The sequence below is a fragment of the Carcharhinus amblyrhynchos genome, chromosome 1 (genome assembly GCF_965287045.1).
Source record: "Carcharhinus amblyrhynchos chromosome 1, sCarAmb.v2.hapA, whole genome shotgun sequence".
In the NCBI taxonomy this organism is placed as follows: Eukaryota; Metazoa; Chordata; class Chondrichthyes; order Carcharhiniformes; family Carcharhinidae; genus Carcharhinus; species Carcharhinus amblyrhynchos.
The window spans coordinates 155,634,693-155,654,003 of NC_137324.1; the positions used below are offsets into that span (position 1 = coordinate 155,634,693).

Here is a 19,311-nt window from a genome sequence, read left to right on the forward strand (position 1 = left end):
ATCCAATGAGAAGAAAACAACATGCTAGTTCTCAACTCCATTCTGCCCTTTTTAAAATTGCTTTATAACAGATATGGATACAATGGAGAGAGCTTTCCAGATGCATGGGGGAAATTAAAACCCTTAAAAATGACATCTGGTCAAGAGCCTGACATTGTCCCACCCTCTTCTGGGTTGGAAGGCAAATTGGGGAATGCACACATAAATGGGTTAATCAGTGAAACTGAAGAGCTCACAGCACCCCTTCTCTTGGAATTCTTTCAGTGCTTAATGAGTGACTGTCAGCTTAGAATCATAGAATCCCTGCAGTGCAGAAGGAGGTCATTCAGCCCATTAAGTCTGTACCAACCACAATTCCACCCAGACCCTATTTCTGCAACCCCACACATCCACCCAGCTAACCCTCCAACACTTGAGTCAATTTACCACGGCCAGTCAGCCTAACACACATCTCTGAACTATGGGAAGAAACCTGAGCACCTGGAGGAAACCCATGCAGACTTGGGGAGAATGTGCAAACACCTCAGAGGCCAGAATTGAACCCGGGTCCCTTGCACTGTGAGGCATCAGTGTTAACCACTGTGCCACCGTGCCGCCCAGCTTCTTGGAAGTCATTTCACGTCTCACATTTACTCACCCTCAGCTGCACTTCCCTGTTGCTAGCTTTCAGCATGGTATGGCATTGCTAATACAACTCTATTTTGCGTTTCTGATGAAGAGCAAGTAGCAGGACCAGCAGCTTTCTCCTTAGCCTGTTGCTGCTCAGTTGAGCAGTTGGTCGATACAAGAAATGCGGCTCCAAGGAGGCAAGATCCCAACACAGGACCCAAGTGCAGAGGATCAACTCTCTCAACTTGTCTCAGAAGACTCAGGTTTTCCCGGCAAGTCGCTGCTGACATTTGCAGTATCCTGGAATAAGGCCTCCAGAGTTAGCCAGGTGCACATACAATGGCAGTGGCCATCTGCTGGCTGTCACTGGAGGACTACCCAGCCCCCAAAAGCCAGGTCTTTGCAGTTCCCCAAGTTGTGTGCTGTCTTCTCCTGCAGGGAGAGAAAGCAGAGTGTTAGTAATAGCTTGTGTGGCTAGCAAGAGTATTTGTGGACGATGTCTGCCATAGGTGTGAGAGGTAGTAGGTTGAAAGGTGTGAGTGTTGAATGTTAGGTGGTGTCTGGAGAGAGGAATGAATGCAGCCACAAGAAGTGTTGTTCTAAGGAGTGCTGTGCAGGAGAGTGCTGAGAAAACCAGGGTGTATGTTACCTTATTGAAACATATAAGATGATTAGAGGTTTAGACAGGGTGGATAGTGATAGCCTTTTTCCTAGGATGGAGAAAGCTACCACGAGGGGGCACGGCTTTAAATTAAGGGGGGGTAGTTATAGGACTGATGTCAGGGGTAGGTTCTTTACCCAGAGGGTGGTGAGGGACTGGAATGCCCTGCCAGCTGCAGTTGTAAATGCGCCTAGTTTGGGGGCGTTTAAGAGATCTGTGGATAGGTTTATGGACGAAATGGGATTGGTTTAGATTAGTGGGTTAGTCTTTTTTTAAAAGCTGGTCGGCGCAACATCGTGGGCCGAAGGGCCTGTTCTGCGCTGTAATGTTCTATGTTCTATGTTCTATGTACACGGGGAAGGGTGCAGGATGAAGATCCTGCCTCCCTCTGATCAAGTCTGGATTAAAAAGGCTGTAAGAAGTCTCACAACACCAGGTTAAAATCCAACAGGTTTATTTGGTAGCAAAAGCCACAAGCTTTCGGAGCGCTGCTCCTTTGTGAGGTGACCTGACTCACCTGATGAAGGAGCAGCAAGCGCTCTGAAAGCTAGTGGCTTTTGCTACCAAATAAGCCTGTTGGACTTTAACTTGGTGTTGTGAGACTTCTTACTGTGTTTACACCAGTCCAACGCCGGTATCTCCACATTTAGGCTGCCAAGAGACCAATTGAGCCATTTAGTAGCCTCTTCCAGGCCTTATCCTAGTGGCAGATGGCGCTCACTATCCAGGAAGGTCATCCAGCAAACCCTGACTCTATGCTCAATCAAGGAACTTCGCATCAGGAACGGGGTGCCCCACAGGCAATCACTTCCTGCCTTCCAGTTTTCCGAGATACGGGGAATCAGATGGAGGGTGTCAATGGTGCAAGGTTATAGGAACTGTCTTCAACTGCCATCTGTAATGAGAGTTCAGTAATGATGGAGAAGTGTTTTGAATAATGGCAGTCCTGACACTTGAACCAACAATATTATTCTAGCCTATATGGCTCATGGAATTGCTGGTTTTAATAATGAAAGTTTTTTCATGGTTGACTTTTTTCTAAGTTTTTAAAATCTTTTATGTTGACTAAAGACCAGGATTTCTATTCCAAGTTGGGACTTTGCAGCTCTATTTGTAGCAGTCTACACAGTACAATTTCAACCATGATTGTGGCAAAATTTGAGTATTTACGAACATGAAGCTTTTGTTGAAGTTTATTACAAATATTAGATGTAGAATAAAGCACACTTGATAATTATGTTTTTTGTTTCTCCATTCTTGAAGATGATGAAGGACCTGTTGTGAGCAGCGACTCAGACACTTCATTGATTCTGGCTGTTGAAGTTGGACTTTCAGACATAGAGCTCTCCACTGACCAGGACTGTGAGGAGGTGAAATCCTGAGAAGGGTTAATTCTATCTCTGGATATGGATCAGGCAAGCCCACAGAGTGACTGAAACAAATGTCCAGTGCACTCAGAACTGGGATGATTGTGAGAGCAATAGCGACAATCGTTTACTCTTCCTTATACACAGATTCTTTAGCATTGGATGTCTTTCTCTTCACAAGGATGCTGCAAGCTTATCTCTTGCCCTCATTCCTATATTTAAAAAAGCTGTTAACACAACTCAGTGACTGAGATGAAGAAAATAACAATTTTATGTTGTTTACTTTTTGTTTTATACTGTCAATGATGGTCAACAGTTTGTGTTTTTAAGTTTCTTTTTGCGACTGACTCCAGCTTTTCCAGAGTTTGATCCAAAAATATTTTTATTAGAAGGATTGATCCTGGAATCACTGCCTCAACACTAAAACATTCAGTCGGTGCTTTTAAGTTATGAACTGAATTTTAAAGTTGGTTCCAAGTCCTGCACTCCTGTGAATCATAGTTTTTTTTGTGTGGTCAGCTTTAAGTAAAGTTTGTTTTGCTCAGTAAATATTCAAAGCAGTGGCTTGCAGGTATGAAAAGACTGCTAGAAATTCATTTGCCATCTCTTAACATATCTTTGCCAATAGTTAGAAGTGTTAGCATTGATATTGTGCAGGCATGTTGTATGTGTGTATATATATTACGTATATATAATATATATAAAATATATACACACATACTGCTGTATTGGTAATTTAGACGGAGTGAATGTTCCAGCAAAAGCCTGCTTGCACTCTAAGGATTCATGATAGACTGGGTTGTGTGAATGGTTCACATCTGACATTCCCCCAAGTTTTTTGGCATTGTGGCTATTAACACACACCAGCTGAGAAAGTGGCCAAATAGGTTAAACCACAAGCTGTAATGGCGTTTAGGGGATTGAAATGTAAGTTAATTTTATTCTTTAGAGACATGCTTTACATCAACCCACCTCAGCCAGAATATAATTTACATTATAATGTGCTTCAAAAGAATTTCTAATATTTTAAGGAATTTGAATTTTAGTTGCTTACATCATCTTTCCTAGCAATAGCTTATTGTGCAGTGAAAACATATGAAAATGTATTAGAATTTCAGAATCAATATACTGAGTCCAAATAAACGACTCTCAAATCATGAGATTCTACTACAGCCATTTTATAGATAGATCCTTCCTTTCCATAAAAGGAGCCAATAATGTAATAATAATGTTGGAAAAAAATATATAAATTCTCTCTAGATGGAAAGAAAAATAACACAAAGTAGCAGACGTTGTATATTTTTGAAATTATTGTACTGTTTTTGTCCTAACTGTAGATTGTTGACTGTTTAGACATTAGTATTTGAAAAGCAGCAATCTTTTACAATTTTTTTTTTGATAAAGAACAAATGAAAACCTTAGGTTATCCCAAGGACCGTAATGAGTGTTTATCACGTGGTGTGCAGACCTTGTAGTCACTCCAGTGCATTTTTGTCCTAGAACAGCACAGCCGGAGGCAATGTTGTTGGAGCATTGTTCTGAAGATTTTCAAATATTTTTGAGATTGCATTCTGGTGGGTTGATAATGAAAGGAAACATGTTAATGTATATAGATCCAGAATTGGACCGGATAGGAGATAGAGCACAGCAGACGTTTTAGCAGCAATCTATTTGCTGCTTGAGTTAGATGATAAATGTTAAAAATGCAAACATGAAATGTGTCTGACATGAGCTTTCGGAAATATTATTTTTTTTTAAACTCCAACAGAAGATTAGGGTTGCTTACATTACTGATGGAAAAATGTATGGGCGCAGTTAAAGAATCTTAGTCCAAATAGATAGGGTTACAAATTGGTGTCATTCGTAATGTTAAATAAGCCACTTTCGTCCTCATTCATTCACGTTTCTTGTACCATAGGAAAATCATTTAACCCATTTCCTCTTTAAGAAAAATAATACTTCAAACAGTCATGTGCTTTGATCCTTATGGGGCCTTGCTGAAGAGCTGCACTTCAGTTAACTTTTCACCTGTCAGGAGTAAATCTCCAAATTGTTTTCTGCACCAGAAAGAGTTTGAATTGCTGCCCAAGTGTTTCTTATTGCTATAAACAGTTTCAGCTGTTCTCCTCCAGTTGTATGGCTTTTAGAGAAATGTTTGCGTGATTGCACTTTAATTTTACTTAGGTTTTAGTCTGCAAAATATTTGCATCATTTTCCAGCAGTGCCATTTTATGTTGCATCCCATGAAGCTGTGCCACAAATGGATAAATCCTGAGGATTAGGTGCTAGCTGGAGTTGTACGGGGATCAGTGTTTGGACCTCTGCTGTTTCTAATTTACATAGATTTGCTGGGGTGTGATACCAACTGCAAGATTGTAAAATTTTTGGATGATACAAAAGCAGGAAAGTTAGTAAAAACTGAAGTTGCAGCTAAGATATGCAGAATCATAGAATAGTTTGCAGTTGATACAAATTTTCCCCATGTCGATGATTGTGATGGAAAAAATATGTAGTCTGCGGGCAGATATCAATGGACAGAAAAATGACTAATGAGAATTTGTGCGGTAGTGCATTTGAGGAGGTCAAGCGAGGGAAGGGAATTAACAATGAATGGTAGGATCCTGAGGAGTGCAAAGAGACAATGCAGTCTGTGTCTATGATTAGTGAAAGTGGCAAGGCAAGCAAATATTGTGGCCAAGAAGGCATGCAGGAAGCTTTTCTGTATTGGACAAGGTCTGGCTACAAGAGTGGGGAGGTTTTATTAGAATGGTATAAAACTAAGCTAGCATTGTGCCTATAGTTCTGCAGGAAGGATATGAGCACAATCAAAAGGGTATAGAGAAGTTTTACATGGTTATTACCATGAATGGAGAACTCTAGCTATGAGGAATGATTAGATAGGCAGGAATTGTTTCCTTTGTACTGAGGAGACTGAGGAGAGATTTAGTTGAGAGGTACAGATGAAGTAGATAGGCAGTGTCTATTTCCATGACTAGAGAGATTAATTACCAGGAGACAAATATTTAAAGTAATTGACAGATGATTGGGAGTAATATTTTCACCCAGTTTATGTTGGATGTCTGGAACTCTTTCCTTGAAAGAGTAGTTGAGACAGAAATCTTGCATCTCATCTTCTTTGGCTGACATGGGCATGATGGGATGAATTGACTCCTATGCGGTAAATCCATCCTTTTTCCTATGATTTTTCCTATCTCCACACTTATTCCTGTCTTAGCAAATGGATTTTGCTTGATCATTAGAAGTTGATGGCCACCACAATGGTAAAAATGAAGTTTTCTTGGTGTTGAGTCACTTTGGGTACCAAAATTAAAACAAACAGGAATAGTTCCACAGCAACATTCCCTTAGAACAATGTCTTGCACCAAGCCTTAAAGAAGGTACTGGGGGAAGAAATATTCTCTAGCATTGGTCATAGGTTGAGCTTGCCTTCAGGATTAGCTGCCATGCCAAAACTGGCATTAATACATTGACCAGAGTATCCTAATGTAGCAGTATTAGTTACTTGTCCACAGGCCATTATCTCAACTTCAAACGAGTGTCAATCCACATTGACTCTTAGCACTAAGCCCTAATAAAATGCAACCCCACCCATAGCACTACATTGTCCCACTTACATTATTCTCGGACAAGAAAAGACATTATTCTAGGACAAGGAAAGACAAATCGTTTTAACAAGAGTGCACACACAACCATTTTTTGGTTTAGGAATTTCCACAAGGGTTCTTTTACATCAATCTCAACAGTCAATAAAGTCTGTGTGGCTATCGTGGCTAAATTAGTTGGGAACACTTTTTCACTGCCTATCCACTTAGACTTCTATGAAGCACTTGTATGCTCCAATGTGGCACCTTTGCCAGTGGATGCCAGGACAGCACCAGTTTTGCCTCAGACATTCCGACCATGCCTTTTGCTAAGTGATGTTAAGACAGCATTATTTGTTGCTGCACTTTTATCATTTTCTTAAAATGAGGAACAGGCAGCTGTGAGGAAGGAAAAAGAGGGTGATGAACTCAGAATTACACACCACTTACAAGCCTTGATAGGAATACTTACTCATTCAAGGACTTCATTGCCTGAATTTCCTTACAACTGGCAATTCAAACCTAGGTGCACTTCAGTATTAGCAAAGAAACCATGCTGGACCCACGAAGTATGGCCACCCAACACAAACAGACTACTGTGACCAATCACCCGTCCCTTTTTGACAGTTTCTTTGACTTATTTACCAATGATTTTCTAGGTTGAGACACAAAGTTCAGCAACTTATTTACTCAAGTTTCAGTTTCTCCTAAGAAGGAATTGAAACAAATGGATAACTTTACTTGCTTTGCTGGCCTTCTACCAGGATCATTGGGTAAAGTTTCGGTTCCTAAGAAGCTTGTGCTGCAGATGACTTTTTTCATTTTGAATGAGAGTCCATGTTCTGTAGTATCAGTTCATTTTGCTAGGAAGAACGAGGAGAGGCAATATAAAACATACAATTCCATTGAAGCACTGAAGCAGAACAATCTGGAGTATATCTGCACAAATCATTAAAGGTGGCAGGGCAGATTGAGAATGTGTTTAATAAAGCATACATGATCTTGGCCTTTATAAGTAGGGACACAGAATATAAAAACAAGGAAATTATGATAAACCTGTATCAAACACTGGCTTGGCCTCAAGTAGAGCCCAACGGTGTTCTGGGCACCACACTTTAGGAAGGATGTGAAAGCATTAGAGAGGGTACAGAAAGAATCTACAAAAAATAGTTCCAGGTGTGAGAACTTTAGTTATGTAGCTAGATTGAAGAGATTTGGGCTGTTCTTCGAGAAAATGAGAGATCTGATGGAGGTGTTCAAAACCATGAGGGAGCTGGATGGAGTAAAAATGAGAAACTGTTTCTGTTGACAGAAGAATGTTGAATCAAGGGATGCCAATTTAGAGTGATTGGCAAAGAAAACAATGGCGATATATAAAAAAAAGTTTAACACAGCGAGTGGTATGCACAACCTGAGAGTGTGGTGGGACAGGTTCATTTATAGCTTCAAAAAGAATTATCTGATGAATAAAAATTTACAATGCTATGGGAAAAGGCAAGGGGTTTGGGACAAGGTGAGCCACTCCTATGCTCTAACTATTCTAGTTCTAGCCTACGATCAATGTTGATTTTTTTTGTCTCAGAATGAGGAAAAACGTTTTGAGGAATTGTATTCAATCCTTCAACTTTGTAACAGTCTTTATCTTCTGATAATCTGTCTTTGCACAATGGTCAATCTTAAACAGAGTTTACGTTTATTTTATTTCAAAAAGTCTTTTGTTTAAGTAGGTGTTTAAAAAAAGTTAAATGTTTTCAAATATTTGAGCACTTGTAGATTTGACTTTAATTCTGAATTGTCCGATCCTAACTAAAAACTTATTATGTTTTAAAACCCCTGAAAATCAGATTCTCCCAAACATTGAGGCTGATCTGTTTAAATGCAAATTGGAGTCACTGTGGTTCGAAATAGTACTAAATATGTTGTGGCTAAAGTGGAATTATGTTTAATCATATATTTTGCATGTGACTTTTTAAGAGCATCAGCTGCTTCTTTTCCAAATTGATCATATCAAATTGTTGAACATAATGCTGAAACTCTTCTTTCACCAAATCTTAGTCAGCAGCCTGTGTACCAATCATAATCTCTTGTAATTGTCCAGTCAAATTAAATTCAAGATTTCTCATCAGAAAGCTTATTTTAGGTAAATATATAGGTAGATTTTTGAATATTGTATGTGTGCTTTACCAGAAAAATCCTGTTTCCTGTAAAGGGCCAGATAAAACCTAATTACATTCAGAATGTTAAATGACAGTACTCGTAAGCTTATTATTTTCTTAACTATCCAGGTAACCATACTGAAGTTTTATATTTTTTTATCATCAAAGCCTATTTACCTAGTAGTATGGTGTGTCAGTATTCAGTGCTATTAAGAAGATAGATGTAGGTTGATAATTTTAATTCATTGATAACAAGTAGCCTTGGTAGAAATCTGGGGATACTTTGCTGGACCGATTGAACTTGGGTCTGCAGTGAGAGATGAAAGATGAGGGGTGGATAAGAGTTATGTCAAGGTTTAGAAAGAAGTTGAGCATGATTCACGTAAACATAACGTTACATTTTCTTGTGACTATACTTCAAACTCTTGATTATTCAAGCATGCCTCTAGTAGGCCACTTGTTTCATAATAGTCCCTGAGGATTATGGTTCACTTCAAACTGTGGTTTGCATTTTGAACCATGTTGTCATATTCTATATTGCCCACATTGCAAAATGTTCTAATAGCTTAATGTGGAAACAAATGAACACAAAATGTACATTTGCAGCTTGGTCAATTCTGCAATGTATTGCAGGTCGAGTATCCTTTATCTGTAAATCTGAAAGCCAAACACACTCAAAACCACACTTTTTTAACTTCAGCGTGAAAAGTTTAGTTTGTCTGCACTGTTTCCTTTGCAATTTTTGTGGTGAACATGTCAAAATGAAACTTTTTTAGGCACTCTACATTTGTTATTCAGTGATACATACTTTTCTAGCCATTTTGTTTACTTTAGATTATTGCTAGGCTATGCTTAAGCTATTGCGACGTAAATTTATCAAAATTATCTGGAATCCAAAATGCAATTGGTTCAGAGGATTTCAGATAAAGCATACGTGACCTGTACTTATAAAAAATGCAGATATTCTTGTGTATTAATTTTGAATTGCTCTTTTGTATGAACATTTCTACAACCATTTAATGGCACTTCTAAATTCCTAAGACAAGAAGAGTATTCCTGTGAACGTAGAAGAATTGAGTACATTATACATGGTTAATAATACAATCACTTTGTAGCTGTTTATTGCAATGTCATTTACATAGCAAACCCATTTCAATCCACACTTGACAAATATTTTTAAAATAAATATACATGATACACGCATTCTACTTGAATATGTCAGGATAGTATTTTTCCATAGGTCATTTAAATGATTTTTAATTATATTGTATGTTACAAATGATATTTCCAGAAATGATTTTTTAAACACATTTCAAAAGTAATTTGTTTTTCCATGGCGGGTGTAAGAATGTGAGATCTGCATTCACCAAAGAATCACCAGTTTGTCTTCATAACTATTGAGGAAGATAACTTGTAAATAGATTTTCTTATTGGTTTCTTTTAAATAAATTTAGTTTGGTCAACTATAACTTTGTTCCAAAAACATTTCAACCTATATCCTCATAGTGCTTTGCAAAGGTGCCAAGAAATTTTTTGTTTGAAAAAAATTACAAGCAGCAGGCACTTGGCTTCTGTTTCTTGTACTGACAGAAAATATTTCGGTTTAGTGTTCTCTTAAGTGCGTTATTTGTGTATGGGAGTCACTAAAACTGACCAACATTTCAGTAAGTTTTAATCTTTGCATAGAATTTTACAGCCAAGAAGAGGGAATTTAGCTTCACAGGTCTATAGTTTATTACCACTTGAACGATGCCACCAACTTAACTATCAGTCAAAGAAACATCTTTCAATTGAAACAGTACTTCGAATTTCCTCTAAGTCTGACCACAGTAATAGGAGAACCTTATATAATTTCTTTGTTTGCCTGTTCAAAACAAGGTTTCAAATGTGTTTGCAAAAACCATGGCTAGTAGCTATAAAATGTTATTGGCTTTCTGGAAATGCCATTATAAAACTCCAAAAGCAGCACTTGTTGTGTAATACATTAAAGAAGTTAAATAAGCTTATTTTGTGTCCGACTTTGGTGCATTAAGCTTGGGTCATGTCACAGTTTATGGGTAAATTCGATCAGTTCACATTTCCCATTATTTGATTTGTTAACAAACATAATGGTCTTGGTCTAACACACTGCCACCTGCAGCCGTGTCCGGGTGTTACTTAATTTGATTTCATCCAACATATAAATATTAAAGTAGGATTTCTAACACATGGAATGGACAGATTTATAATTTAGATCCATATCTTGCAAAACATTAGCTGCTTAGGTGCAGAATGCCTTCTGTTGTCTGAGAGCAATTACTTGAAGCATTTTTATATCGATACAGGCGACAATTTAAATGTTGAAGTTGTTCCTTGAATACTACTGATGTATGATAAAGAACCATACTTAACATTAACATTTCACTTTCCCCTTGCTGCTAAAACCACTGTTACTCGTGCAAGCCTGTTTTACCATCTGGTCAGGAAATGCAGCAGCCAGAAATTATGGATACAACCAGATTGACTAGCTGATCCTGTCTTCTCTGCCCGTACCAGTAATTCAGTTTCATTTAGACTTGGCCATCTTCCAGTATAGTGGTTCTCCATTGTTGTTTACAGGTGTGCATTTTGCTGAACAAAAATACAATTTTCTTTCCCTCCACCAACTCAGTTGTGCATTGCCTGGGAAACACCATCTCATATTATTTTTTGGACTGTTTCAGCCAGTAAAATTGACTATAGCCCAAGTTCTCAATTTCCAAAGCCCTCACTTTCACCGACATTAGTCTTTACTGTAGGGTAAAGGTGAAAACTAGAAGTATGGTGCTCCTATCTTCTGGAAACCCATTAAAAAGAAAGTTACAAGTGGAATTTAGTTACCATTCAATGCCAGATTGCTGCTATAAGTGGGATGTTAATGATCCATAAATGAGGGGAGATTGGTCCAGATTTGCTATTTTTGAAAGTGCCACGTCTGACCTTTCTTTTCAGTGTGCTTGGTTTCTATGTATATGGTTCATTTTTTTTTATTCTTTCATCAGGTTCCCTCCCATTTACTTAGTTTTTTTCCCCCCCAGTCTCTTATTTAACAAAGGATGTTAAATTGACTCCATATAATCCAAGTTTAGCAGAATGTGGTAGGTCATTGGTTATGTAATGCAACACGAGTCATTGATTGCCTTAAGTTTAACTGATTAGAAGATGTGGGTTTATTTGTGTTGATGCAGCTCACTGTATTGTTTGGTAAAGCTGCTTTTGTACTCCAAAACATCATTCTAATTTAGAAATATCGGTTTTGCTTTCTCAGTGCTATTTTATTTCAAATAAATACTTAGTTTGGTAAAGAGTTAAGCCAAAGTGGCAAATGGATTGCATGATGATAACAGTAGAAATTATTTTTATTTGGCATTTTTCATATGCTGAAGCCTGCAAGATAATAGGCAAAATATTGTGTAGTTGTATTATCAGTTATAATACATTTTCCTCTAGACTTTTTACGTATTGTGTAGGAATTATTTTCTATTTGAAGCGAGTCATTGCTGAAGTATAATGTGTTTCTTCCCCCATATTGCACTTTATATCTCGCAAAAAAAAAGCTGGCATCCAAGGATGTTACTGGGGAAAAAGGGATTTGCCTGATACAATCAATGATAAAGCATATTTCTTTTTCGGTTTGCAGTACTTAAAATTGCTTGAACCTGGACTTGATGTTTGTATAAAGGGGGAGGGATTCAATTCAAATGTGGAAACATCCAGTAGCCTATTACTACTATTTTGTTACATAGCAGACAATAAAATGTAAATATGTGCAGCGGTGTTGATATATGTACTAGGTAAGATGTTGCAACTATACAAAATTTAAAAAATTGATGAATCCCAATAAATTTTAATTGAACGGTTTTCTTAACAAGTGCGTTCCATGTTTGTGTTTTGTTTTAATCATATTAGTGACTCTTAGGATTGCTTCAATATGTAACCTTAATCTTCAAATTATAGGTTATTTATTCATTGGGCACAGTGTCCTATTGTCTTTCCTTTTGACTTGCAGCCCACTTCAATTGATGCAACTGGTTCCTCCAACACCTTGCTTTAGCATTTCGATTCAGTGCCAAAGATTCTTTACAACAATGGGCTCTGCAAATCGTTATGTTCGCTGCCTTCTATTTTTCATTATGAACTGAGGTTTGATGTATATACTCAACACACAAGCTCTTATGACTAAAGATCTAAGCACGATCAGATCCTAGTTATCAGAATCTCAAAACTAGCTGCTTGGTGCACAGAGATATTCTCTGCACAGAAGCTTTTGTCTCTTTTATTGGCTAGGGAATGGAAAGTTAGCAGAGAACATTGATGTTATACAAGTGTTAACTTGGCTCAGTGATAGCATTTTTGCCTCTTGAGCCAAAAGATTATGGGTTAAAGCCATGCTCCAGAACTTGAATAAATACTTGTGTGGCTTCATTTGTCATTCTTCACAGACCTCTTGTCTAAAACAATAGCATTTAGACAAGTAGTACTTCAGCCTTTGGCAAGTAGTAACTTTGGAATTGCTAAACAATTAAAAAGAAACAAAACACATCTTGTTCAACTTCTACCATTCTGATTGGAACGCATCACAAAGATAATGGCGTTGGTAATCAATTATGGCAATCAATCTCCAAAGCTCTCCGTGACTTGATGTTGTTTTGTGTCAATTCTGTGTTCGTTGTACACTAATTACTCTTAATTAGTGTACAACGAACACAGAATTGACACAAAACAATATCAAGTCACGGAGAGCTTTGGAAGCCAAAGGTTCAAGGTCACCCTCTTCCATCTAAGCATTGTACACTCAGCATGTCATGTCTCAAAATAGTTGTATACTGTGTTGTGTTATTATAATGATATAATACTTTGGGCTCATTTACTGTGCAATACACGAGGCACTAATCACTCATGGGATTGAGTAAACGTACTGTAGGTTCATTTACTAAGACATGTGAACAGTTATACATTTGTATAAAGCTTGAAAACATCAGCTGCATATGTACTGTGCTTAAAGCAAAAGTGAAACTAAGGACCCAATTTTGCCATTACGTTGTGCCCATTTTCAGGGCAAAAACTTGGTAAAGTTGGGCATAAGGCAATTAGCACCATCCATGCCCACCTCCACACCGGTTCCACTTTTACCAAGGCCCGAAAATGGCTGCAATCAGGACCATGCCTGAAATGGGTTAGACGGCCATTTAGGTGCATTTGTATGCACTTAAATTGACTCAATGGGCTGCGCACCCAACTTTACCGGCATTTCCATCTTTACTACCACAATCGAGGCAAAACAGACATGCTGCATATAAGTCTGATTCAGGCGTTCTATCACTGAGAGTTAGGAGGAAATGCTGAGCGTCTGATGGCTCTTTGCTTGAGATCATTGGGGGGCGGGTGGGGGAGTGGGTGCAATGGCTCTGTGCTTGAGATTGGTGTGGGAGTGTTAAGGGGGTGGGGCGGTCCAGTGCCAATCTGCTTGTGATCAGTGGGGGTGAAAAGGAATCATAGAAGAAATTATAGAAACCCTACAGTGCAGAAAGAGGCCATTCGGCCCATCAAGTCTGCACTGACTACAATCCTACCCAGGCCCTACCCCCATATCCCTACATATTTTACCCGCTAATCCCTCTAACCTAGGCATCTCAGGACAATTTATCATGGTCAATCAACCTAAACCGCACATTTTTAGACTGTGGGAGGAAACCCATGCAGACACGAGGAGAATGTACAAACTCCACATGGACAGTGACCCAAGCCTGGAATCGAACCCAGGTCCCTGAAGCTGTGAAGCAACACTGCTAGCCACTGTGCTGCCAGTCTGCCTGATATCGGTGGATGAAAGCGGGGGTCTGCAGCCACTCTGCCTGAGATCGGGAGGGTGAAAGGGGAGGTTCGATGTCTCTCTGCTTGAGATCGGGGGGGGGAGGAAGGGAGACGGTGGATTACTCTGCCTGAGATTGGTGGGGGTGAAAGGGGGTCCACTACCACTCTGCCTGAGATCAGTGTGGGGGGTTAAAGGAAGGTCCACTACCACTGCCTGAAATCAGTGTGGGGGGATGGGAGGGGGGTCTGCTGCCAGTCTGCCTGAGATCGGTGGGGGGGGCGGGGGGAGAGTGGGTAGACCACTCTGCTTGAGATTGGTGGAGAGGAAGAGGGTCCGCTGCAACTCTGCCTGAGAGATCAGTGAGGGAATGGAGGGAGGGAGTCGCAATTGGTCTGGGTGGTGGGTGAATGAGGTGGTCAGTAATGTTGGGGTGTTGGGTAAATGTCTGTGGGGACCAATGGAGGTATTATCCAGCCAGGAGGAATGTGGCAGGGGAACAGCAGTCTCATTTTGTTCCTGCGCATGTGCAGTTGGAGGCACTAATTGGAGTTGCAGGATTTCAGCTGTACTAAGCCCCATCCATAGGCTTCTGCAGCACAATTTGTAATCGCTGATATTTTTTCAGGCAGATTGCTTATGGGGCGTCTGAGAACGGGTCTGAAAGTCGGATCTGAAACACTCCCAGTTTCAAGTCCACCCAGCACTTAGAATCAAAATGATAAAATAGGACCCTAAAAGTGGATCGCATGACACATTTCCCTTCTGGTGATGTTGGGGGAGTCCTGCAGAGAGGTGTTGAGGCAGGTCCAATGGGAGGTGGGAGAGTTCTGTGGGGGGATTTCCCTGGGGGTTCAGGATTGTTGGGTGGAGCCCCATGGCAGTGTAGGACTGTACAATGGTTACCTAGAAGTTGGAAATGATTCTAATTTTTGTAACATTTTCTGGGTTAATCATTGAGGAAGTACAGTCAGAACCATGCAAAGTTTGCAATTTAAATTGCAATTTTTGGATTGTTCTCAGTACAGAGCAATGACTGGGGGTGGGGGGATGTGCTCAGTGCATCTTTGCGATACCCTGCCCAGAAGTACCTCCCAACAATTCTAGAGATTAATTTTGAATTTACCCCCTTGAAGCACAGGCCATGTCTTCTGGTTCTACTATTCCAGAAAACATGTGAAGGAAAGTGTTAAATTAAAAGCGGAGGCGTTTAGGGTAGCTAAGAGTAGTGGGCGAGAAAAGGATTGGGAGAGGTTTAAATGTTGACAAAGAAGTTGATAAGGGTAGGAGAAACTATGAAGCTGGGCTAGCGCTTAATATAAAAAAGGATAGCAAGAGTTTTTATAAATATATAAAAAGGAAGAGGCTGGCTAGGGTGAACGTTGGACCCTTAGAGGATGAGAGGGGGGACTTAGTGGTAGGGGATGGGGAAATGGCTGAGGTCTTGAATAACTTTTTTGTTTCGGTCTTCACAGAGGAAGACGTGAATAATTTGCCGGGTGTTCGCGATGGAAAGGTGGTAGGACTGGAGGGTCTCAATGACATTATTGTTACTAGAGAGGCGGTGCTCGATAGACTGGAGGGACTGATTGTGGACAAGTCCCCAGGACCGGATGGAATGTATCCGAGGGTTCTGAAAGAAATGGCGGAGGTGATAGTGGATGTCTTGGTGGTTATTTTCCAAACGTCGCTGGATTCCGGGGAAGTGCCGGAAGATTGGAAAGCGGCTAATGTTACGCCGTTGTTTAAGAAGGGTGCCAGGCAAAAGGCAGGGAATTATAGGCCGGTTAGTTTAACGTTTGTTGTGGGTAAAATGTTAGAATCCATCATCAAGGAGAAAATAGCGAGGCATCTTGAGGGGAATTGCTTGATAGAGCAGACGCAGCACGGTTTCGTTAAGGGGAAGTCGTGTCTGACAAATTTATTGGAGTTCTATGAGGATGTGTCTAGGGCGGTGGATAGAGGAGAGCCGGTGGATGTGGTCTTTCTTGATTTTCAGAAGGCGTTTGACAAGGTACCTCACAAGAGGTTATTGCAGAAGGTAAGGGGGCATGGAGTTGGGGGTAGGGTGTTAGCGTGGATAGAGGATTGGTTGTCAAATAGGAGGCAGAGAGTGGGGGTTAATGAGTGCTATTCGGATTGGCGGTTGGTGACTAGTGGAGTGCCCCAGGGGTCGGTGCTGGGGCCTCAGCTATTTACCATTTATATAGATGATCTGGAGGAGGGAACCGAGTGTACGGTGTCGAAATTTGCTGATGACACCAAGATTGGTGGAACGGCAAATTGTGCGGAGGGTGTGGAGAGTCTGCAGAAGGATCTAGATAGGCTGGGCGAATGGGCCAGGAACTGGCAAATGGAATTTAATGTTGGCAAGTGCGAGGTGGTCCACTTTGGTAGGAATAATGGTAGGAAGGACTATTACTTACGTGGCAAAAAACTGCAGCAGGCGACGGTGCAGAGGGACCTCGGGGTCCTTGTGCATGAGTCGCAAAAACCCAGCTTGCAGGTGCAGCAGGTGGTCAGGAAGGCGAATGGGATGCTGGCCTTCATAGCGAGGGGGATTGAATACAAAAGTAGGGAGGTCTTGCTGCAGCTGTATAGGGCATTGGTGAGGCCGCAGCTGGAGTACTGTGTGCAGTTTTGGGCGCCGTACTTATGCAAGGATATTTTGGCCTTGGAGGGAGTGCAGAGGAGGTTTATTAGGCTGATACCGGAGTTGAGGGGGTTGAGCTATGAGGAGAGGCTGAATAAACTAGGCTTGTACTCGTTAGAGTTTAGAAGAATGAGGGGAGATCTCATTGAGACGTATAAGATGTTGAATGGGATGGATAGGATAGAGGTGGAGAGACTCTTCCCGCTCAGAAAGGACAGTAGGACTAGGGGGCACAGCCTCAAGATAAAGGGGGTGCGGTTTAGAACGGAGTTGAGGAGGAACTTCTTCACTCAAAGGGTGGTGAATCTCTGGAATTCTCTGCCCGTTGAGGTGGTGGAGGCTGCCTCGCTAAATATTTTTAAGACGCGGGTTGATGGGTTTTTGATAAGCGAGGGGATTAAGGGTTATGGGGAGAGGGCGGGAATGTGGAACTGAGCCACGACAGATCAGCCTTGATCTTATTGAATGGCGGGGCAGGCTCGAAGGGCTAGATGGCCTACTCCTGCTCCTATTTCTTATGTTCTTATGAAGTAGCTTGTCAGCTACATTAGCTAAATCCTAAAAAAAGTCAGCTAGTGCATGATTTTCTTTACTTGTGAGAACATGTCCAATTTACATATTTGCTCATCACCCAATTGACAGCATGTGCAATTTACATAATCATCCAGTCATCTCAATCATTCTAGTTTCTATTGCTTCAATAGCTGCCAAATCTTCTTTGAATTGTGTCAACCAGAACTGTACACAGTATTCCAGGTTCCATTGTACTAATGACTCAACGTGGCAGGATTACCCTTTTTGACTCACTGTTAACATTTTAATACCTCTCAGATTCGATTTGTTTTAGTCTGCTGCATATTATTACTGTAGCTTCAATTGCTAATCAGGATTCCAGATCTTTTTCATTAAGGCAGAAACAGAAGTCTCAGATGGCAGCAATATTGATGCTTGAAGCAGTGGTGGGTCACGAGAGATTCTACAACAAGAACCGTGTGGTCACGATACTGCCCCAGCCGGCCTATAGAGCACCTTTACCAAAGCCAAAATGTTGCCTATCGTGCTGAACTCCTTGCCTATGTAGACAGGCTCCTCGGTATCGAATTCAAAGCCACCGCAAAGGTGTTTTTTAATGCCATCTGAAGACTTCCAGAAAATATTCCAATTTTATTTTCCATCGAAGGACAGTGGATAAAGCAAATCAAATGTTGAGATGTGTTAAAAAGTTTGGTGCTTGAGCTGAAATTGAGGTAGTTTTACCACTTGATAAATCATTGGAATGAAGGACATTTACCAAACCCAGTTAATTACATCCTTTAATCCTTAGCTACACCCCCCAAAAAAAACAAATAGCCTCTTGAACCTATTTGAACATGTCATTAATTTTCCAGAATAATATATTTTACATATATTAACTAGAATAATAGAATCAACTGTGGGACCTTTTTTGTTAAATGGTGTTGGAACCATCCAGTTTACACAGAAGGTTTAGTTGCTGCTATCATGCTCTTGGAATTAGATGAAAGTGTCTGGCAGTTTCAAGTGAGAGCCCTCTTTTAACATGCAAATACATGTTTTTGCTTTTTGGCATCAATGTGCAGAAAGAGTAGTGGCTGAGATCTTGGAGCTGGAATGTACAGTGTGATACCAGACAACAAGAAATTTTGCATTAACCCAGCCACTGGCAATGAAGAGAAATATTCCAGCCATTATCAGTGTACCGAGACTGACCTTTGGTGCAAAACAAGTACCAAATTTAATGAAAGAACATTGGATACCAGATATTAAGGTATCTGGTATTGTGGTAGGACACCTCAAAATTGTTATTGTGTACCTAGGCTTCCAGAAAGCTGTTGACAAAATGCTTTATGAAAGATAATTAATCAGGATTAATTATTACAGATTCAGGATGAAGAAACTTGGAAATAATTAGTAGCCATCAAAGGTCAAGTTAGATGTAAATATTCAGCAAAGTACACATAGATTTGGTATTGTGAGCACTACTGCTTTTCATTTACATCAATGACCTGATTGTAGAAATGTGATGTAAAGTGGTCAGGTTTTCTGCTGATAACTAACGAGGAGATAACTCTGAAAGTTGAAGGAAGCAGCTCAGCAATTAAAGAATAAGTAAGACAAAATAAGTGATGAGATTACAGACATGAAATTTACTGCAGTCAAGCACAAAATACTGCAGATATGATGGAAAAGTAAGCTATATGTTGAAAGGTGCTGCATGAATGGTGCTGAAATAACTCAAGGGTGAAGTGGAAATGGGCTATGACTCTTAATGGACTTGACACTTCAAGATGTCTAACCAAGAAATCAAAGTCAATAAAATGTTAAAGATATACAATTAAAATTTATACAATCATCTTCCTTCAAGATGAAATTTCCACACATAACAATAATGCCCAAGCAAGGAATTAACTTTGT

General features: G+C 40.1%; 1 protein-coding gene across 2 annotated transcripts in view; it reads left to right on the forward strand.

Annotated features, from left to right (window-relative positions):
- rnf150a (ring finger protein 150a) overlaps nucleotides 1-9,412 on the forward strand; it is a 105,223-nt gene extending 95,811 nt beyond the window's left edge. The window contains exon 8 of one of the 2 annotated variants that reach the window (XM_080194059.1): nucleotides 2,534-2,641. In XM_080194059.1, coding sequence (XP_080050185.1) covers nucleotides 2,534-2,537 — 4 coding nt within the window. In that variant the 3' untranslated portion in view covers nucleotides 2,538-2,641. Of the gene's footprint in view, nucleotides 1-2,533 lie in introns of both variants that reach the window. The other variant, XM_080194068.1, reaches the window with a different exon arrangement.
- The last annotated feature ends 9,899 nt before the right edge of the window (nucleotides 9,413-19,311 follow it).